The following is a 24324-nucleotide window of genomic DNA, read 5'->3' as shown; positions in this document are numbered from 1 at the left end:
CTTGGTTATTTTTCGATAACTATCAACAGCGATTTTGATTATGAATTTGTTTTATAAAATTCTAAGCTGTTGAACTACAAAAATATAGATTTTAAGAAAAATGTTATGCTTAAAGAATGAAAGATACCTTACAGTACATTTAAAATTGTATACGTCTTTCGATACCCTTGATAGAGTATTCGCTACTTTTATTTTATTTTCCAAATGCCAAAATGTTTTAAATAAAACAAATTTTTTTCACATCCATATATTATTTAACATGTACCTTTTAAAATTTTTTAGAGGAGAGGCTTTACTTCTGCTCATTTTAAACTCATCGTTTTAATTTTATATATCTGAAAAATAATCACTTTGGGCTTACACGTTTTACTTATTTGAGTTAATTAAAAATAAAATTACCATCAAATGCTGCAATCCTCGTCAAAATTAATAAATATACACACAGATATGCCAATAAGTTAGCTTTCCCTTGATTTGGAACCACACATGTGCATTCAAGATGATGTGACCATGTAAACGTGCTACATCATCAAGACAGCTTATTAAGAATTTGAAAATAGGGTAATCGACGGAGGTGAAAACATTTGTATATCCTGCCAAAGGAGATCCGATCATGAATGGTCCTCTTATTGATTCCAGATTGTTAAATGTTTCCCACGCAAGTATTTTTTTCTCGGAAATTCGAGTTTTATGCTGGCTTCTTAACGTACGCAGGTCATTAAATTATTTATAAATGTATTTGAAATGAAGAATTTATTCACTTATAAACAACTGTGAAAGTACTGTGAAGAAATCTAATGATTAAATGTATCTAATTTATAATGATTATAAATGTTATCTAAATATATAATAACCTTAATATTGAATTGTAAACATAAATTGAAATCCTCTTGACAAATACGTTATAAAACTATTTAAGCAAGAATTGTTTGTATTGGAAACCAATCTGTTAAAAGGATTGTAAAGCAAATGCTATGAGATGTGCACTTAAGAACGTAATAAAGAGTTTTGGAATATGTATTGTTGAAATGAAGGGTTAAAAAAATCTGATAAGTATAATTAAAAGAATTATTCCCCTTACATTTTATAATAACTCAGTTACAAGTTTTAAATAATACTTAAAAAAATCCTTATTTTTTCCCTTTCAGAAATGTTCAGAGAAAGTCAAGTACTATTTAAATTATTTCGCTAATTCCTAATAATTCTCTAATTTAAAATGGACCGAATAGAGCATTAATTATAAATTGACTTACATTTTTCGATTTAAAAGATGCCTCAGAAGCCAAAAAAATCATGTCATATTTAAGAAAGTATTTTAGGAAGAAGCTCTATAAATAGGAAAGAAATAATGCATAATTTTAATATTAATAATACAATAAACTTTGATCTTAATTTTTGTACCTTAACCGAATAAAATCGAATTACCTTCATTTTTTTTCCTAATGAAATTAACGAAAACTTGTGAAAATATTTCATTCAAATTAAACCATTCTGAGAAAACTGTCCTGTGAAAAGTATAGCATTTAATTCCGTTCAGAATGAAATGTTGTTTAAAAATGTGTTGTTTTCATATACTTAGGACTCTGAAGTGTTGTAGAAAAAGAAAATATATACATTTATATGTATATTTACGACGTAATTACAAAATATTTACATCCGAACGCGTCAAATCCCATTGAACTCAATGGTAAATGACCCAATGTTTTGGTCATCACGTAGGGATCGCCGCTGCTTCAGGGCAGGGTACGGGAGAAACTTGTTTAGGGAAACTCCATTTTTCTACCTACCTACATGGTACCCTCCGATTTCGCGGGAACAAGAAGAATTTTGAAAAGCGCGGAAAGAGGAATCGCGGAAACAGAACTAATTCAGTCCGCCTGGGATAGTATTTTTCACGTGAAACAAATTACAGGACAAAACGTTTGACCACATTCCCCCCCTTTAACGGACAAATATCTCTCACTGAATTCCTCCCCCCCCCCGACTGAGAACCTGTTCACCTTAACGGTCAAAACATTTCGGAACAAGTCGTTCGAACAATTTTTCTGCTTTGTCAAATGATATTGTTACGTATTTGGTATTTAAATAGCTAATGTTAGTTGAATTATAAATTAAATTGTTTTAGAGTCCGTGCAGTGTAGAGAGTGATGAATATTATAGGAAAACTAAGCCGGAAAATTAAAAATACAAGAGCACGCGCATTTAACATTTAATAAATAAACCTCTCTTTTTGATTTCGAGAAAGTTCCAGAAAATTCTCGCGCGCGATTTAAAATATTTTAAAAGGAGAAAAACCTCTCAGTTCGTGTGATTTTAGTTAGTTTGTCCTTGTTTTAAGAGTTTGTTTAGAAAACTGTACTTGTTGACTGTAGCGAATTCTCAGATTAGCTTTCTCTAGCTGTTTTGAATTAAGTTCTCTTCAACGTTTGAGTAGTTAAAAGATAACTACTGTGATATATTGTAATACTGCACGAATATTTGAAGAAATTGAAGCTTTTTTGTTGTGATAATAATAAATTTATTCATTTTTCATCGGACTTGGGCATTCAATTCAAACGATCCCGTACGCACGCAACAATATAAAACAGATTAATAGCTAACAAGGTATTTCTCCCGCCTTCTTAGCATGCCTTCGTGGTGTAATGGTCAGCACTCTCGGCGCGTATTCGAGAGGATCGTCGTTGGAATCCCGCCGAGGGCATTAGTCATTTTTCATATCTCCTTCTTCGAAATAATCTAATGACTCTACAAGTTCAATCACCAAGTCAGTAGTAAATAAGGGTTGACGATGGGGGTGATTCGATGCTGATAAGTGACTGGTTGTCGAAAACGAATAATTTACAATTTTTGGGGGAAAGGAAACAAAAATTTGTGCGTCTTTCCGTCAGTGGTAAAGCAGGTAGAAAAAGTGTTTGTTAGTCAAGGATGTGGGTTAATGGGGTGGCTGGAAAGGTTGATCATATCGATGCTCATAAAAGAAAAAACTTACAATGATTTTTTTTGGGGGGGGGACAAATTTCATCACATATACCTATTTAGCGCAAGAGGTATCAAACTCAGATTTCACATACTCGGATGGAATACACAATTTCAAAGCAGTTGACGTGACAGAACTCAATTTTAAACAAAACTTTAAAATATCTTTAACGAAACAAGAACAAAAAATTAAGCATTTTGAGCGTCACTTTATTTCTCCCGCCTTCTTAGTATGCCTTCGTAGTGTAGTTGTCAACATGCTCGGCATGTCTTCGAGAGGCTCATGGTTGGAGTCCCGGCGAAACTGTTGCTCATTTTTCATCTCTCCTGCTTCGAAATAACTTAATGTCTCTGCAACGTAACTTAGCATACGTCCCAGATTTTACAGGGTTGTTATAATTAAAGTTCCACATTTAAATGATCATAAAAAGAAACCTACTGGACCAAATGTTATCAAACTTCGTAATCGTGTAAAGGAGGTCATGGGAATTTATTTCCCGCTAGTAAAAAAAGTTCAAAAACTCACCACCAGGGGAGAAATGCTGCTGTATGCAATATTGTTAAACGAAATAAGGGTAAAAAAATAACTTAACCTTTTGACCTTTTGTTACACGAGTTTGACATGTTGTGTATCCTTAAACAATGATCTAAAGAAAATTACCATTTAAAGTCTTTAAATGGTAATTTTTGGCGATAAAATAAATTTCAAATAAATGAATAATTTTGAGTCGAGTGCGCCAGCCATGTAACGGAGAAATCCGTCGGTGAAAACCACTAACTAACGATTAGGATTAGAAAATTTGAGATCGCAAATCACCGGCAAAAGTGTGAGCATTCCGAAAATCGTTTTCTTACAGATCTCTAATTTGTGATTTTTGAAGCCTAAAATTCGGCCCTAAGACATGAACCTATCGGTTTAAGACGTTTTTAATCGTTTCTAAAACGGAACTGTTGGTGGGGTGATGCAAAACCGCATAGGTTTGTAATTGGCTTACGGTAGGAAGAAGCAAATGATTTATGCAAATAATCTAAGCAATTTGGCGTAATTCAAAGATGCGATACACCAATATGTCCGTACATTCCTCCTGATATGCTAACAGCTGCTGTTAAGAATGCTGTAATATGATTTAACTTGCCTTCCGAAAATGGTTGATGCCACATTGAACATGCTTTGTAACACGTTCCAGAAACGATTAAACACGTCTTAAACCAATGTCTTCGTGTCTTATTTCGTTTAACAATATTGCATACAGCGCCATTTTCCCCCTCGTGGTGAGTTTTTGAACTTTCTTTTGTCGCAAAAAATAAGCTCCCATGACCTTATAAGGTGATTCTCCCACCTTCTTGGCGTGCTGCCTTCGTGGTGTAGTGGTCTGCATGCTGGACGCCTATTACAGAGGTCCATGGTTCGATTCCCGACGAAAGCGTTGCTCATTTTTCATCACTCCTGGTCTAAAAAATAACCTAATGTCTCTACAGTGGCGCCCGAACTAAAAGGGTGGTGGATGAGGATTCTCCACACCCAGGATTTGGCGATTAGATCTCCTAAACTCCAGTTGCCTTTTAAAAGGAGGAGTATATAATGTATTTCTCCCGCCTTCTTAGCGTGCCTTTGTGGTGTAGTGGTCTGCATGCTGGGCGCGTATTCCAGAGGTTCGTGGTTCGATTCTCGGCGAAGGCGTTGCTCATTTTTCATCTTTCCTGCTTTAAAAATATCCTAATGACTCTACAATATCATTTACAAGATTACCAAGTTTGATAAAATTTGGTCTAGTAGTTTTCCTTTTATGACTATTTCAAAGCAGAACTTTAATTATAATCATCCTGTATATAGTCGAGACGAAACCTTTCTGACAAATATGCGGCATTACTACAGTGGTTGAATACTGCGTGCAGGATCCAAGACTCCTTCTGAACTGTGAAGCGGATTTAGATGAAGATTTTACGAGGCACAGTTTATGACGCTTAATAATGTGTAATTTATATTTTTGAGTGCCAATTATTTGCGATTCGGTGGAATCGATGATGTAGAATCTTGAAACCATTCTTTATACTGATTAGCAACTTTTGCTGTTTTCATTCTTAATGAAAGCGTTTTGAAACTCTGAAGCAAAACATTCAATACAGCGGCTGAGAGAAAAAATATTTCTCTCGGGCCTTTTGACCTCCCCTCTTCCAAAATCCTTAATTTTTCTTTGATTTTGAATTACACAGAGTTCACATTAATGAAATAATTTTTTTTAAATATGCAGTAGGCGCCGTTAGCAATGATCCCATTTTTCCACAGCAATTTTGACAAAACTAACCGAATGAAGGAGAAAAGATATCTTTCAAAATAGCAATGAAATTTATTAATTTAATATAAAATAAAATAGAACTACAAACTTACATTGCGGAAAAAAATATCTGAAATGTTTCAAATTTTAAATTACGTCCAAAGGGGCGTTTTTTAACATTTTTGTGTTACATTTATTTATTAAATATCACGTTCTGCGCACTTTAAACCATAAAATTAAGTTCAACAACAGTATGACAAATTAGTTTCAAAATGAAAATATCTTTAGAATTTCAGATACAGAGACTCGCGCGCTGGAGATAAAAATGTTTTTTTCTGTAATCCGTTGCTATGGTTCGCTTTGAAATCCTTGAGTTTGTTACTCAAAAATTCGTTAAGGGGTATCAGAAACCCCTATACCGACAATGTTAAATTGGCCATTTTCGATGTAGCTTTTCTCAAAATCTGCTGTAGATACAAGCTTGAAATTTTTTCTGTAATTAAAGTTTTCCTATCTGATTATACTGAAATGAGTTTTTGAAGCATTTTGAATTTTAGAGTAAATTACAGAATATTTTGTTAGGCATAGTAAAATTTAGCACTTTTCTCACACCAAAAAAATAAAAAAATTTTTTCCCAAGTTTATTACAAAAAGCTCATTTCAGTAAATATTAGGAACCTACTAAATAAGCCATAAAAAGTTTAGATACCTGTGAGCAGTAGTTCCTGAGAAAACGTACATCGAGTATAAAAAAATCACGTTTGGAGAAAAAGCGTTTTTATGTAAAAATCCTCATTGATCAACGAGTAGATGACAAATTAAAACTAGATTTTTTTACAGTTGTAATTTCCATAGAGATTAAAGAATGGTATTTTTAGAATGATAAACGTGTAGAGAATTTGAAAATGCAAAAATCCGAAATCACAATTTTTTGAAGATTTTGGGGTTCCAACACCCCTTAAAGTTTTCCAATATATGAAATCGATAATAAAACAAATTCCAAATTTTGAATTTGGATTTACACATGCCCATATTCGTAGGAGGATTCCGTCATTCAAAATTCGATGGCTCAAGGTACCGTTGTTTTATCACACTGCGAGAAATATACATACATTTATACATAGATTTATGCAGATTTTTCATTATTTAATTTCTGCAAATATATTTGAGGACTCTAACATTTGGTGGCAACAGTTTGAAAAGTGAAACGGACATTTATTGTGAACCAACGCAAAATCCCTAAACGAAAATAATGGTTCTTCACAGACAAAGCCCCTAGGGACTAAAAAAAGGGGGGGACAGTTCTGTGCGCCGATTGTACTGTGCGCCCATTGTTCTGTGCGCCCATTCTACTGCGCCGATTGGCGAAATTTAAATTGCGTTTTTCATGACTCGAAAGGACGACTTAGGATATGTATTATATATATATATATAGCATTATTCTAATATAGGTATTTTGACATAAAATCAGATTTTGTTCCTGGAATGACATAGCAATTTGTTTTCCATATTTCGATTCTACGTCTCAAATTATGCCTAAATATTAAATTTTGCAAATTTTGGTGAGGAAATTTCAAAGAAATTCAAAAATTTATCTTTTGGAATTTTTTTTTTCAGTTGCGCCAAGAATAATTTACTTGGTGAAGCAACCTATTTTCCTTTCTTTTATTTTCATATTCAAGAGCGAAAAAACGTTCTCGTTCATACTTTCAAATAATTTTAACAAAGAGCGTAAACCACATTTGGCGTTATTACCGCTCACAAAAAAAGATGCCAAATTTCAAAAAAGTAATGTATATCTTAGGAAATTTATGTATATCTTAGGAAATTTTAAATAAAAAACTCTTATTTTTTGCAGATATATACAAATAAATCTGCCTTAATATGATGGTAAAAATTTCACAGGTTATAATTAAAAATCTTTTTCGAAAATTATTTAAAAATGCAAATTTTAAAAATAAATCATGAAAAATGCGCGAATTTTATTTTGAATGAACCTTAATTTCGAAATGCGAAAGGAAGAATCAAATAAGTTATATAAAAAACGGATATTAATAAATATATAATCAAATTCAATCAACATTGAGGAGCTGAAACTTTGAAAACTGATTTTGTAAAAACTACTCCTGCGATTTTTATCAAACTTGGCAGTTTGCCATCATTTGAGTCGTAGAAACGAAACATGGAAATCAATTGGCATGCCAATTCAGAAAAAGTCCGATTTTGTGTCAAAATACCTATATTAGAACAATGCTGTAAATAAATCTAATATCCATCCTAAATCGCGCTTTCGAGACACGAAAAACGTAAGTTGAATTTCGTCAATCGACGCAATATAACGAGAGATATAGAACTGCCCTTTCTAGTCCAAAGGGGCTTAGTCCCTGAAGGACTATTGTTTTCGTTTTGGGATAAATGTCCGTTTCACTTATCAAACTGTTTCCACCCAATGTTAGAGTCCTGCATTATATTTGAAGAAATTAAATGAAGAAAAATCGGCATAAACGTATGTATATTTCTCGCATTGTGATAAAACAACTGTAAATACAGCCATCGAATTTTGAATGACGTAATCCTACTGCCAATATGGTCATGTGGAAGCCCAAATTTGAAATTTGTTATTTGTTTTACGATCGATTTCATGTTTTCTACAACTTTAACGAATTTTTGATTAACAAACTCAAGAATTTCAAAGCGAGCAATGGCAACGTTGTACAGAAAAAACTTTTTATCTCTAGCGCGTGAGCCTGCGTATCAGGAAATTCTAAAGATAGGGTCATTTTAAAACTATTCTGCGATATTGCTGTTGAACTGAATTTTATGGATTAAGTGCGAAGAATTTATTAATTTATTAAATAATTTAATTATCATTTATTTAATAACTTAATTATTATTAATTTAATAATTATTAATTGTTATTAATTTAATTATTAATTATTGTTATTAATTTAATTATTATTAATTGTAATTAATATAATTACTATTAATTGTTATTAATTTAATAATTTAATTATATTTAATTTATTTAATAAATCAAGGTAACACACAAAATGTTAAAAAACCGTCCCTTTGGGCGTAATTTAAAATCTGAAACCTTTCAGATTTAAAAAAAAATTTTTTTTCTTATTACCTTATAGAAGTAAATGATTATGATACTTAGAATTGTACACAATCGCTTTTTATTTTAAAGGACATCCTTTAATCAGCTTTTCTATACTTGTTCCCCCTCCCTTTTTTTCACATTGTTCAGTTAAATTAAGATCTTATTGATACAAATATTGATGAGTTCCACGATAAGATAGAAAGAGCTTTATTCCGGTTAGTGCTTGAGAACAACCATTTTGTGATTTTAACGACTTATAATACTTCTAAAATACAATCTCGAAAAGTAAATTCTAAATACAATAGGCGGCGATTGATGTGATCACGTGTGTTCTTGACTGATTTAATTATATTAAACGATGAGAAAAAAATGCCTTTTAAAACAGAAGCAAAGGTCGACCAGTTTCATATTAATATAACCAGAAACATATAAATAGCTACTTTCGCAACATTTTAATTATGAAAAGGGAAAGAAATTATTTACGAAAAGTTCAAAATATCTTTAACGCAGAAGTTCCTTCATGTATTCCTCGTAAAGTTCCTGGAAAATGTTTAAGAGATACTCTACACTTAGTCTTAAAACTTGAAGAGCATCCCTCATTCAGATAGAGCACGTGAATGTAAAATAAAAAAAAAAAAAAAAAACCTTTTTTCCGAAGCCAGGGAAAAAAAATAAAAAATAAATAAAATCTGAAAACTTCGCACTTGAACCATAAAATTCAATTCAATATCAATATCGCAAAATAATTTTAAAACGAGAATATTTTAGAATTTCCGATGCACAGTCCCGCGCGCTGGAGATAAAAAGGGCTTTTCTCCCGTACATTGCTCGCGTTTTAATCGTTTAGTTTCTTAATAAAAAATTCTTTAATGTTTGACAAAATATGAAATAGATAATAAAACAAATTCCAATTTCGGGCTTCCAGATGCCCATATTCGCAATAAAATTACGTCATTCAAAATTGGATGGCTCTACGTACCGGTGTTTTAGCACAATGGCGAGAAACATAGATACATTTATGCAGATTCCTCATTATTTAATTTCTTCAAATATAATACAGGCCGATAATATTCGGTGGCAACAGTCTGATAGGTGAAACGGACATTCAGAGGGATTCAATGGAAAATCGCCGAACGGAAACAATAGTCCCTCGGGGACAAAGCCCCTATGGACGTAAAAATAAATTACTTTATTATAGCGGTTAGTGAGGGGGATTATTGAGGCAGGTGAAGAATAATTACATTCTATATTGCCACACGGAATTAAATTGAAAGAAAAAAACTTTTTTTTTTACTCTTGGTAAATTACTGAAAGAAATCGACGCATGATTTCAAAAAACTACGCACATTTCTTATACCTTTTTGATGCCGTCGAAACTTTTGGATGAAAATTACGAATATCAACTTACATTATGATCAAGGCTGACATTCATAACGAATATTTCCAGGTTGAGAAAGAAGCATTTCAGAGACTTATTTACGTCAATCCTAGGAAAATCGAACATGGAGGGAGGGTTCTCTCGAATTTTTGCAGTTTATTCTAAAATGCGATCTCCAGAAGAAAGTTCTAAGTATTGTAATTCTAGTGCTAAAGTTTCCTTTTCCATTGTCACAAGTGTTGATAATAGTGAGAAGCCTTTCTAAATAAAATCATTTAAGAACTGTAAATGCATATTTTGCATTTAATAAATTTTTCTTCGCTGTCATCACATAGATGTTTACAATGCTAAAATAAAAAAAGAATAAAAAACAGCAAAACTAAAATAAATAAATAAATAAATAAATAAAAAACAAAATCTGAAAGCTTTCAGATTTTAAACTAAGCCCAGAGGCGCATTTTTTTAACATTTTGTGTTCAACTTTAATTTATTAATCATGTTCTTCGCATTTAAACTCTAAAATTCAGTTCAACAGCAATATTGCCAAATAATTTTAAAATGAGTCTATCTTTAGAATTTCCGATACACAATCTCGCGCTGGCCATAAAAATTTTGCTTCGTTGAGTTTGTTAAACTTCGTTGAGTTTGTTGAGTTTTGAAAACGTTGAGTTTGTTAAGCAAAAATTCGTTAAAGTTTTACAAAATTTGAAATCGATAATAAAACAAATTCCAAATTCGGGGTTCCAGATGCGCATATTCGCAATAAGATTACGTCATTCGAAATTGGATGGCTCTAGGTACCGTCGTTTTATCACAATGCGAGAAACATACATACATTTATGCAGATTCTTCATTATTTAATTTGTTTAAATATAATACACGGCTGTAATATTTGCTGCCAACAATTTAAAAAGTGAATCAAGGCGAAATGACAAAACGAAATTAATAGTCCTTCCGTGCAAATTGCCCCCTTTGAACTTAAATAAAATTTTAAAACGTCAGAATTGAAGATTTGCTTTAAAATTAAACTTTTTGTAGTTACATGTTTGATTATCAAAAAGCGTGGCAAACCCAAGGAATGTCTAGCGCGGCAAACTCAAGGGCCTACCCTCAGCTAGCTATGACACAGTTCCCTATGCCCGTTTCTGATATTTTTATTGAATATTAATTTTTTTAATGCATCAAGAAGGGCGGCAAATAGACTGCCCAAGATGACAATGGCTGTAACTGCACCACTGATAATATTTTATCCTTTGATCTGACGTGCAAAATGGGCGAGAGCAACAGACATACTTTCCGAGAAACTGCGAACATTTGAGAAAATTACAAAAGTAGAAAATGTACTATTTGAAACTATATAGACTGTAAAATGTCAAGTAAGTCTATCTGCGCAGACGATCTCCTGAGTAAATTGAGTTCGTATTTAGGTTACGGAATGAAAAATCACAAAAATATCCCATTTCGGTTTCTAGAACCAAAGATTGATGTGCGAAGAATTATTAAACATTAAACGTTTATATACATACTAGAGGAAATACCCGGTGTCAGTTAAGTTATATTGAGAATAATGTATCTAACAATAGATAGAACGATACCGATGTAATCCTTCTCTAAAAACGATGCAAAAAATACAATTCATAGTCGTACATTTTTCAGTCTGATACGATATGAATCCCACATAAAAATGGCGATAAGAAAATAAACTAATTCTTCTCTCATTATATCAGCAACGATTCCCCGCAGTTTTTAAGGATTTTCGTCCTTCTAATTAAATCGTCGTAAAAGCTCACCCACTATTTCACCTATATTCAATTCTAGTCGATTAAGTGTGGCAAGAAATGGATCATAATTGATCAGAAATCAATAACGCGAACAAATAAACACGCAAACACACATTCTTCTTTATATATATATAGAGAGAGATAGATTTCGTAAAACTTACAAATTTTTTATTAACAAACTCTACGATTTGAAACCGAGCAGTAACAACACTTTTGCATTTTAATCCCCAACGTGCGAAACTGTTGCCACTCAGGAAAATGAGTGCGGAAATTAGTGTTTTTAGAGTTTTTAATTAATGTCTCGGCTGATTAAAGTCGTACGAAGATGGAAACCGTCGAAATGGCTTCCCACGAATTTTTGGGATCGGGAATAATGTATTTAATGTTTGGCAATGCTATTTTAATTTCATTGTAAAGCTTAGAAATTTTTTAATAACAAATTCTACGATTTGAAAACAAGCAGTGGCAACAACTTTCGCCATAAAGCAGATTTTTATCTCCAGCGTGCAAGACTGTTGCCACTCAAGAAAATGGAGATGAAAATTAGCATTTTCGGAGTTTTTAATTCATATCTCTGCTTTTAGCTACTTTGTTTTGGAAAAAAGTGGACGTTGACCTTTTCCAGAACCCAGAAAAGAATTGTAGAAAGTTTGGTGACGACAGTTATAGTAGTGACTGAGTTAATCGCGAACAAACACACACAACAGGCGTTGTTCTTTATATATAGATAGATAGATATACGTATAAATCGAATTTTGAAAAAAAAAAAAAAAAAAATCGTGTTGCCAGGTTTTATCGCCATCGACGAACAGTACGTGTATAAAAATCTGAAATTCATATCTCAGGAAGTATCTCATAATAGCGACTGCTGTGAAACATCATAAGTGAACTAAACAGAAACTTGTTATAATAAAAATAAATATACGTATTGTTACAGGTCCCAAAAGCCAGGAGTCAGACTGATAAAAATCATAATTCGTCATAACGGTCCGAGTGAACAAATAACCACCGAGATGATTTATTGTCTATTCAACAATCGAAAAATGGAAACGAAATTAGTAATTGTAGCCTTACCTGTAGCAAACGCAAGCCAAACTTGCAAAACGAACAGAGCGCGGAACATAGCTAACTGGACACAGATGACAATGTAAAGTGTGAGGAGAAAGTGCGGGTGCTTCAAGTTCACTTTGACCGGCGCCTGCGCGATTGGTCCAATGGAAAACACCCGTATCACACTTTAAATAAAAGGCCGATAAATTCGCCGCAATGAGAATTTATTTACATAATTCTCTTGCGACTCGAAAGCTGCTCTAACACAATCAGCCATTTTAATCCACTTTTATGAGTGGTTTAGAGCAGGACTGTATTCGAGTAAAATATTTATCTCACATTTTTTATTACAACTTTTTTATTACATTATTATTTACTTACTTTACATTATTATTTACATTATTATTATTATTACATTTTATTTAAAATTTTTTATTACATTTATTAGTACAATTTTTTAAAAAATTTTCACACTTTCTACTACTCTACTTCCTCTCAAATCGGAACGGGTAATAAGGATGTAATTTAAATGCATCAGATCAGCGGTTCCCGATCTTTTGACTAACGCGTACCATCTAAACAAAAACTGAAAAACTTGAATACCCATAATTGAAAAACTTCCAGATACCCATATTCGGTGAAGGATTACGTTATTCAAAACGAACATTTTACAATGATTATTTTTCAATTTCTCAGTAGGTCCACCAGCGGCCGAGCGTTAAAGTCGCTGAACACTGGTAGTTCGGTCCGAGGTTTGAATCCCGCGAACGGGCTGGCTGCATGGGCATTTTCGCGGTTTTCCCCATCTGTAACGTGTATACGAGCCAGTTTTCCTTAGAATGTTTCCCACGAAGGCATCCCTCCCCTTATGCAGATAGCCCTCGAGGCTCTGCCATAATCACACACAATTTCTCAGTAGAAATATAAAAAAGTATATTTTGCCATTTGCACAAACATATTGGCTATGTTAAATATGCACACATAAAAGAAATATAAAATATAAATAATTAATAATTAGAATATATAAAAAACAAGAAAACCTGAAAAGTTTCAAATTTAAAATTACGTCCAAAGGTTCCCCCCATTTTGTATGTTATCTTTATTTATTAATATCATGTTATTTGCACTTAAACCATAAAATTCAATTCAATGGTAATATCGCAAAATAATTTTAAATTGAGGTATCTTTAGAATTCCCGATACACAGTCTCGCGCCCTGAAAATTAAAAAAAAAAATCTGTACAAAGTTACCATTGCTCGCTTTGTAATCCTTGAGTTTGCTAATCAAAAATTCGTTAAAGTTTTACAAATTATGAAATCGATTATAAAACAAATTCCAAATTTTTAATTTGGGCTTTGAGATGCTCATATTCGCAGTAGGATTACGTCATTCAAAATTGGATGGCTCTAGGTACCTTTGTTTTATCACAATGCAAGAAACATACATACGCTTATGCAGATTCTTCATTATTTAAGTTCTTCAAATATAATACAGGGCGATAGTATTTGGTGGCAACGGTTTGAAAAGTGACACACCGTTTATAGGGTTCCCACGCAAAATCGCAAAACGAAAACAATAATCCTTCAGGGACAAAGGCCCTTTGCACTAAAAATTTGAAAGGATTGCAATTCCGAGATCGATTTTCCTATAAACAACAGAAATGAAACTGTGAAATACTTCTTTCGTAACAAGGAATTATTCCTTATGAATATCAACCATGAATTAGTTAAGAACCTAATTATTGTTTCCCTACCTCGACGTCCGGTCCGGCGAAGCACTATAAAATAATGTTTCGTGCAAACAATGCCGCCCTAAAAAATGCGCCACCCCGTCTAGCTACTCCACTGAGCGTGCGTAAGCGATTCTATCAGAGGCTGAATTTAAACAACAGGTTGCAAAATGCATTGTCGATGTGACAATGCTTAGAGAACGGTCAGGGCCAGCGCCGAAGAAGGAAATCACGAATTCCGAGATGTAATCTGGCCGTTTCATCGATGATGGCTGTCCCAAAGGCTGTTCCATCTAGTACGAGTCAATAAGACGACATCAAGACAGTAATTTGTCGACAAGTTCTCGTGCCGGTGATGAGGATAGTGGCTCGAAATAAGCGAAATCGAATTTTTCTGAAAACTGGATTACACAGGACACTTCTAGTACCTCTGTCCGCCCCGTACAGCACTTTTTGGGGGGCTTTTCTCGTGAACCGTCGAATCATATGAGGAATAATGAGATTTTGAATTGCACATATCCATGTTATACCTGTTTATTTCATCGAAAATTGTGAATGAAGATTACGAATATCAACTAAATTGCTATCACGGTGGCATTAATAATGAAGATTTTTTTGTAGCCATTCCAAGAGTTTTGCTAGGAAGGAAGAATTCGAGAGTTTTGCTAGCATGGGAGCCACATGAAGAATAATGGGATTCTGAATTGAATTCTGAATTGCATATACCCTTGTTATACCTTTTTATTCCATCGAAACTTTTGAATGCAGGTTAGGAATTTCAACTAAATTACATATGGTATGTAAGGTGGCATTAATAATGAAGATTTTTTTGTAGCCATTCCAAGGGTTTTGCTAGGAACGATTCATTGCTAGGAAGGAAGAATTAGTAAGTTTTGATAGCATGGGAGCCATATGAGGAGTAAATGGGATTCTGAATTGAATTAAATTCTGAATTACATATACCCTTGTTATACCTTTTTATTTCATCGAAACTTTTGAATGAAAATTAGGGATGTCAACTAAATTACTATCACAGTGACATTAATCATGAACATTTTTCTTGTAGCGTTTTCAAGAGTTTTGATAGGAACGATTCATTGCTAGGAAGGAAGAATTCGAGAGTTTTGCTAGCATGATAGCCGCATGAGGAATAATGGGTTTCTGAATTGCACGTACCCTTGTTATACCTTTTTATTCCACCGAAACTTTTGAATGAAGGTTAGGAATGTCAACTAAATTACAATCACAGTGACATTAATCATGAAAATTCCACGCATTAATTCGAAAATTCCACGCATGCGCCACGCATTAATAATGAAGATTTTTTTGTAGCCATTTCAAGAGTTTCGCTAGGAACGATTCATTCATAGGAAGGAAGAATTCGAGAGTTTTGTTAAGATTTCCATTATTGCTAGGGAAGCGAAACAGGAACGTGGAAGGGCCGCCATTTTGGATTTTCGCAGTTTATTTTAAAACTAGCGAAACTCCCCGGTGTCAGTTAAGTTAGACTGAGAGAAGCATCATTTGAAAATTCATATAGTAGCATATTACACGTCATAAGAAATATGTGTATCATTTTAATGCATAACAATTGCCAAAGAAACAAACTAATTTTCAATCCATGTACCACAACTGACTACGTAATCATAGAATCATATTGTATGTATAGATATATATACACCTATATCACATATGGAACTGCCATTTCGGACAAATTTCGATAGAAACTAATTCTCACTCATTATATCTGCAACAATGGAACGCAGCCATTTTTGATGATATCACTTGCAGAGACATTAGGTATTTCGAAGCAGGAGGCATACAAAATGTGCAATGCCCTGTCCGGGACTCGAACCAAGGACCTCTCGAATACGCGTCGAGCATGGTGACCACTACACCACGAAGGCATGCTAAGAAGGAGGGAGAAATACCTTATATACTTCCCCTTTTAAAGGGCGACTAGGGTTTACGGAACCTAATAGCCAAATACTGGTGGTGAAGAATTATCATTTATCACCTATTTTACTTCCTTGTACGAAGTAAAAAGGAAGTATTGTAATCGCGAAAATTTTCAGGCATCATAGTTTAACGAAAATATCCATTTCGACCGCTATCCAATGCAATTTAACGATGGTTTTGCGTGACATCTGTAAGTAAGAACAGAATAAACGACTCTTTTTCCCCCAAAAAATTATCTGATTTAAAATGAATTCTGAAGAGAATTTTTCGCAGCGTCTGTGCGTACGTACGCACAAAACTCAAAACGAGTAGCCTCAAAAACGAGGAACCTCAGAACGTTGAAATTTTGTATATAGGATTACTATAACATGTAGATGTGCACCTCGTATTTTGCTTGCACTCGGCAGCATCAAAAGTATATCCACTCTGTTACTCGGCTCAGTAATTTCAATTTCTTTATTCTTACATGTTTGTAAATTGTGCATTATTGCTTTAAAAATGATTGAATTATGTTATCTTGGTAAGACTTTTATGCCTATAGTTAACCTGCATGCAATAATTGTGGAATTATCAATAGTTTAAAAGTTTGTTAAGTGCGGCTCAGCTTAACTTCTGATTACCGTAGCAGCCATGTGTGTTTTACATTTGAAACTTGTCAGAATAGTGGATTTGTTGCCAATCTAGAGAAACTAAGCTTCGCAACAAGAAAGTAACGTCTTCTTTTATGATTGCATAATTAAATTGTGCGTAATTCATTCTGGAATTAACATTTAAGTTATTGGCTTGTTTTGGCGTAGAAACTGTAATTTTAATTGTAAAAGTTTTTTTTTTTTTTCTCTATTCGGTGTTTTATTTTTTTCTATAGCTTTCAAGTTTAAATGGAAATATTTTGAATTTTTATGTATTTTTGCGTTGCCGCGAAATGAGAACTGAATTAATAAGTAGCGCATGCTCATTAGGTAAGCAGCGCTGAATCGTCTGCGAAAAACTGTTTCGTTTTTTATTTGTTTAATTTCTTTTACACATCGTTTTAGATTTATTACAGTATTTGAATAGAACATGTGGTAATTCTTCAGATGATGCAATTTTTGTGCACTCTGAGTTATAAAATGAATGAGATGTAACACTATTAAGTGAACCTAGCGCCAAAGTGTCGCTATGGTAAATAAATATAGTGAACTTTAATGTTTATGCGCTATCGACAAAGTAGTTTTAATTCAAAATTCATTAACTATTAATTTGATATATTTCAATGAAATGTAGGAAAATTGCGTATAATTTAATATTCCATATATGGAAGTCATGTGGTGTACACATCAGATTTTTTCTTTCCATCAAATACCACATTTTAACCGTTATTCAAATTCACTATTTCCCTCATGTACATTCTTATAGACCAGATAGAGGGGAAATGCTAACTGTGTTTGGTGGCAAATTAACAAACTCTCCTTAGTACGTTCGTAACAGGATAATTCAAGTACTGAAAATGTTCCAATGACGAACATGTTATTTACTTAATTACTTAGCCAAGAACGTTTCATGATAACCAAGGCAAAAGTAATAACTCAGTGATTAAAATTTGTAGCGGCAAATACAACAATTCTGTAAACTGCAAAAGGCCTCTCTAAACAATTACTTAATGCACCTGCTCGTGTTTCGTATTTTTATCATTATTTTGTGCTTGTTGTCTAGTGTATTTTAATTACCTGCGGGCACCATTTGATCGAATGGTACGAATGTAATAAATATTTCATGTTTCTGCTGTCCGCCGTTTGCTAATCACTATTCACCAGTTAGACAACTTCCAATGAACAAGTAATATATATATATATATATATACACAATTAATTTCTACTTAGGTCAACAAAGAAAATTTTTATTTTAATTACTTTTTATTAACATTAAAATTTTTTCGTTTCTAATTCATGAAGATGATGGTGATCTATAATTTCTCATTCTATCCATCCCTTGTAGTAATGCTTCATTATTGCAAGGAACGTTTCCGGTGAGTTTCGAGCAATCCAGTTCTTCAACTAAATATTCCATTTAATGATTTCACACGACTGGAGGCGACATATGCTTGATCTGCTGCAAAGAGTTTGCGTCCTAGGTATATTACTGCATAATCTGCAGTGCTACTTATTTATTTTAATAATCGAGGGACATTGTATAGGGTTGTATTTTAAACATATATTATTATCATGTTCACATAGAAATTTAGGGAGATTTTTCGCTACGTAATGGGACAACACATCCGCTTCGTCCGACTCTAAACGGTCATTATTTGTAAGTCTTAAAATATATTTATTAATAAAAACAGCCTATCTTTAGTTGCGATAAACAGGAATCAATAAATAGGAATTGACTTTAATATGTGAAAAAACTGTATTAACATCGAGTGTCATCCACTACAAATTTAAAACGTGTATTTGAATTTGAGTGGATGAATAAAAAGCATTTTATTAACGAATGAAAATTTGAACAAGATATAGGGAGAATATGAGCCAATAGTATGAAGTTAAAAATGTGTTGTAAGCTTTGCGCAGCCTCTTGACATTCTAAACTCATGGCTTGCACATGATGCGAATCATTACCAATGAATAATTTAAAAGTCAAGTTGTGCTCAATTTTGGGTAGGGCTTCCTGCCTAAGCATCCGGGTGTTTGACGTCATTTCTACCATTCAGCCCTGAATTTACCATCAAAAGCTCTACCAGTAAGGTTTATAAGGTATTTCTCCCGCCTTCTTAGCGTGCCTTCGTGGTGTAGTGGTCTGCATTAGCCAACCAAATTAACCAACTTTCCGTTTCCTTCTCATAACAAACGTACAGTACCCAAGAGAAACATTAAATTTAAAAACTGCACAGACTCCTTTTTCCAAGTGGCAACAGTGCTGATTTTCAACAGTCAGCAGTCCAGTTTACAACTGAATGAAAAACTGTTGCCAAAACCACATTTCTAAAAGAACGAAACTATTCAAAATGATGCGATAAAATCGAAAAGATAACATAAAAAAAATCTGATTGGAATTTTGAAAAAATCTCTTCGAGGTACACTGGCTCTTATGTAGATGCACCTATGTACCAAATTTCGTAGCCCTGGGTCTATAGGCTTACGCACAGCACGAACGAAAGACACACAGACTCTTTCTTTTATTATGTACATATTTTATATTTTGCAAAACTTTAACGAGTTTTTGATTAACAAACTTAAAGATTTCAAAGCGAGCCACGGAAACACTGTACGAAAAAAAAAAAAAAAAAAAAAAAAAAAAGAGCATTTTTGTGTCTAGCGCGCGAGACTGTGTATCGGAAATTCTAAAGATAGGCTCATTTTAAAATTATTTTGCGATGTTGCTGTTAAACTGAATTTTATTATGCTGAATTTATGCTAGCAAATGCCGGCACATTTAGTCATGTCTTTGACTCTTCATTTAGATCTTTAAAAGAATGTCAGGAATCTTGATGAACGTGGTATTCTTCATGGCATATACTAAACTTCATTAGGGTACCGCGCACCTCTGTGTCTTAATTCTTGCAGTGTTGCCAGAAAAATTTCAACTAAAACAGTAAATGTAGACTCAAAAAAGTCGCAAATGATGTCGGCGATCACATGATTTTGTCACGTCATAGTTTCGCAGGCGCACATGACCTCTGACGTCATCACAAATTTACTGTCTATTGGTTCTCAGTTACAGACTGTGTTCAATTTTTAGCCTTTTTAATTTACATATCTTAGCTTTAAGTAAAATTTTAAAACTATATTGCTCATTTTCAGTTGTTTAAATATCCATTTCTTTTTTAATTAATTCTCATTTAATTTAGGTTTCAATTTTTTAATTAATTTGCGGCTTCCATTCTTAAGAGGTTCCTCACGTTTAGACTGTTAGCTCTTTTGTATTAATTTTTTTGAGTTGCCAGTTAATTTTTTTTAATTTATTGTTTTTTTTTTTTTTTTTTTTTTTTTTTTTGCTTAGACGTGAACATTTTAATTGAGGAATGCTTTTCAGTGATTTTTCCGTTCTGTGTGGTGAATCTATTTCAGGTTCTGATTACATAAGAAAACCTTGTTCTTTCATTTTTAAGTTTATTTTCGTTGTTATTTAGAAAAATGGCGTTGCTTTCATTTTCAAATCATTTTCATTGCTTTGTTCTTATCAATATTATAATCAGGAGTATGAATTTGGTCTTTAATAAAAGCGCTCGTCCCCAGAGGGTCGGAGCTCTGCTGCATGTATTAGCTCTAGAATTGCCACAGTTATCCAAGTAGTAAGGTGCGATCCAAGGAAACATAACTGATTTAATGAGCCATTCGCGGTTTCGCCTTAATACGGCATGTACTTAGACATGCATGGCTTAATCTTTGAGACAAGCATATGACTACTGGCAGGATCAACCAGGTAGCTTTTTTACGTTCATAGAACGTTCGAGCTGCGAGCGACTCGAATCCACCATTTCATAGCGCACACCTAGGAAATGCCCTGGGAGCCGTTGTCCAGGCGGCTCCCTCTTTTATTTCATACGCACAGATTTATTATCTCGTGCTTTCGGTAGCGGTTCAAAACTCACTACGTCCTCCACGGCATCAGCGACGGGAGGTGAGCCTTCGTGGGCATCGAGAGGCTATTTTTTCTGCGTTGGACGCAGATTCAAAAGTCCCGTGTTTCAGTTTTTATTATTACGGGTCTGGACGCCCAGCAACGGCACGGGGGCCTAGCTGGTCGCAGACTCGCTGTGAAAGTTTTCAGGAGTATGAATTTAATTTATTTCTCTGTTTGGGCACCCAAACATATGGCACGCAAGCTGCAAGTTCTTTGGCTCGATTCATTATCACCTTAGAAGAGGCGGGGAACTGACTTAAAAACGAAATGCAAGGAGGACGAGGAAGGGTAGTGAGAGGTCCCGAAGCATTGTTTTTTTTTTTTTTTTTTTTTTTTTTTTTTTTTTTTTTTTTACTTTTTTCACTTCCCTTACCCCTTTCTCGTAAAAGGAAAGTGCACATCTAAATAAGATTGCCAGCTGTCAACTTTTAGTTAAGTCTAAATAAACTGTTTTTAATGTAAATTATATTTAATTGATAAATTATTTTAAAATGAAAGCATTTTACGATATATTAAAAAGAATTCGCAAGAAATAGCATAAGAAATGACGGATTTCGCAAAATCGCAAATACTAAAATTTTAGTAGCACAGGTTCGTCAAAAGTCGCAAATTTGCGCAAAATCGCACGATCTGGCAACATGAATGCTTGTATTTTCGTGAGCCATGGGCCAACTTTCGTAAAGGTGCCGCTAAGTTTATGCCAGGAGGAATCAGGTTGAGACTGCCAAGTAAGACTGTTCCTTTTAATTGCCTTTGGAAACATCTGCAAATCCTGAATGGAAGCAGGGAACTTACTAAACCTGTGCTCGTGTGTGTGTAGTAGATACGACAAGGATCAGAATGGTTAAATTACACTTTATTTTTCACAGCGTACAGAGGTTCCCGCACTTCGGTACACAAAGACCAGCACTTATGGTCTAAAACGCAGAAAATAAGAGGTAAAACTAACTTAACTAAATAAGAACTAAACTTAAATACTTTAGAAAGACTAGTAACGCGAAGATTGGCCTTTTAACTCAGTAGTGAACAGAATGTAGTGAGCAGAATGCAAGACACTACAATACGTCTTCAAGTATCAGCGAGAATGAAGTTCTGGAATTAAAGGCAGACAGGAACTGATTGAAAAGCACGCGCGTGGTAAGGCGGCAAGAACTCTCTCACTCTAACTCTTTTGGCTAAAAGACTGTAGAGTCATTAGGATTTTTTGGAAGCATAAAAGAAGAAAAATGAGCAACGCCTTCGCGGGAAATCGAACCACGGACCTCTGGAATACGCGCCGAGCGTGCAGACCGCCACACTACAAAGGCATGCTAAGAAGGCGGGAGAAATACCGTATAAGCCATATCGGTACTATTCCGTTTTGAAGACCGTAAAAAAATTGCAGCGAAAATGTATGCGCAAAAGTGCCAAATCTAGGAAACGCGCCTATTTAACAGCCCGCCAAATCTAGCGTACGCGCTGATTTCATTTTGCGAAAGTTTATATAGTTCTATATTTCTTAAGACGCCATTGAAATACAAGTTTAATTTTTAAATTCTTTTTTGATATCCTATGGATTTAGCAATTTGGGAATTGCCCATGACGAAAAGTCTGCAGTAGAATTTTGGGTAAAGTGCAGAATCACCCACTGTTTGACGCGTTTTTTAGAATTGCACATACTAGGTATTCATGTACACATCGACCTATTTCCACTTAAAAAAAATCCCAGAATTGCGCAAAAATGGCACTGCGCACACTTTTGACTTTATCTATGAAAACATCGACCTATTTTCACTTAAAAAGTAAAAGAAAATTGACAAAAATCCAATTATTTTTACACTTGTAAAAAGCGGCAAACAAATAAGTGGGCGATTCTGCACTTTACCGAGAAATTTTTCAAAGAAAAAGCATCATTCATTATAGAAAATTTTGTTTGAACAACCAGCGAGATGAAATTATGCTTTAGCGATAACTCGGTAGCGAAATAGCGATGCAGGCATCCATTCAGTTATGTTTAGCAATTTTTATATAAAGTAAAATAATGATCTGAAATAGTTATTTTATGCTTCCACTCAGTCATGTTTAGCCTTTTTTATATAAATTATAATAATAAAAATGTATTATATGAAATTAACCTTTCATCTAAATTAAAACATCAATCTTAGATAGTTATTTACTATAATACTTCCTTTCTTGCGTTACGGTTGCCGCAATTATTTTTGGCAGAACTGGCATCAACAATAGTTTGGCGATTTTTTACGGCCCTCAAAACCGAATACTACCGCCATATCTTAAATACTTGGTAATTTACTTGCTCATTTGCATAAAGAAATCTAATCCCGCTTACTCTGCCCGGAAATGGAAAATACGAGAGGATAGGAAAGTTTTAAAATAAAATAAACGCTAATAAAACTTAAAATCCTTACAAGACCCCCTGGCGGCGACATGCAGTTTTCGAGAAAACATGGTGACTTGGAAAGTTTTGCAATGTCTGCGAAAACATGTTTGAAGTTTGAACGCTTTCCTTTCACTGTAACCATCTCAAAATTGAGAGAGTTGCCGAGGACGCTGGAGTAATTTGAGTGGTGGAATCGAAATATAGAAAAAAATCGGCTAGTTATTTCAGAAAAAGTCCGATTTTGTGTCAAAATGCTTATGTTAGAACAATGCTGTACAGGAATTTAATATATTGGGTTGAAACATAAGTAATAGCAGTTCATGCTGTGTTTAAAATTACGTGGTAAAAGTAAAATGTATTGGCGAAAAGTTTTGCGTTATTCGAAAGAGAATTTTTCCCCTACAAGATGGCGTAAATATTTTTTTTTTTTTTTTTTTCTGAACTAATTTTTGTTATTTTTCAGATCATTAAAATGGAGTGTCAAGTCGACAAAAATAAGCATTTTCGATACCCACCTTCTTTTTGCGTTTAATCGAGGCGTCACTGTTGCCAGAGAGATTTTGAAGTGTATGGAAAAGGTGGAATGCCTGAACGAACTGCAAGAAATTGGTTTGCCAAATTCAAAAATGAAATTTCGGCCTTGAAGATACTGCTCGTTTCGGAAGACCCAATGAGTTTGATGAAGAGCGTTTGAATCAACTTCTGCAGAAGACGCGAGTCAAACCACTCGAGAATCAGCTGAACGAATAACGTTATAGCCAAATGACTATAGTTCGAAATTTCGTGTCTATGGGGAAAGTCCATAAACTCAGGTATTATTGACTAACTTATTGTTTTCTGTTTTGTTAAAATAAAAATATTTAAACTAAAAAAACGGCCATTACTCATATTTCAACCCAATATACAGTGGCTCCCAAAAGTGTTCGCACACTTATGATTTTCATTGAAATAGGGCTCTATCCATTAATTAAAAGTAAACTTTTTGAATGAGATTTTAATAATAAGATCTATAATCTATTCTTAACAAAATTACACGAAATATTTTTAAAATATAGCGAAACTTTATTTATAAGAAATTAATGATCAAGAAATGAC

The 24324-nt window shown here is 33.8% G+C and overlaps 2 protein-coding genes across 3 annotated transcripts in view; one reads left to right on the top strand and one right to left on the bottom strand.

The window, feature by feature from the left end:
• The window catches only part of LOC146998349 (uncharacterized), a 36163-nt gene extending 23434 nt beyond the window's left edge, over positions 1-12729 (bottom strand). Inside the window, exon 1 of the mRNA XM_085812278.1 lies at positions 12589-12729. Within this exon, the coding sequence (XP_085668404.1) occupies positions 12589-12637 (49 nt within the window). The 5' untranslated portion in view covers positions 12638-12729. The remainder of the gene's footprint in view (positions 1-12588) is intronic.
• LOC118201817 (flavin-containing monooxygenase 5-like) overlaps positions 1-24324 on the top strand; it is a 210149-nt gene that overhangs the window by 135418 nt on the left and 50407 nt on the right. The window contains exon 1 of one of the 2 annotated variants that reach the window (XM_085810376.1): positions 24018-24041. The exons of the other annotated variant lie outside the window; for it this stretch is intronic. The gene's annotated coding sequence lies outside the window, so the exon portion shown is untranslated. Of the gene's footprint in view, positions 1-24017; positions 24042-24324 lie in introns of those variants that run through there. 2 annotated transcript variants of the gene reach the window in all.

Source organism: Stegodyphus dumicola, chromosome 2 (genome assembly GCF_044657685.1).
Source record: "Stegodyphus dumicola isolate Sdum_Otavi_A_Nest chromosome 2, ASM4465768v1".
Taxonomy (NCBI): Eukaryota; Metazoa; Arthropoda; class Arachnida; order Araneae; family Eresidae; genus Stegodyphus; species Stegodyphus dumicola.
The sequence above is the reverse complement of the archived record's forward strand: the minus strand, read 5'-3'. Positions and strand labels throughout refer to the sequence as shown.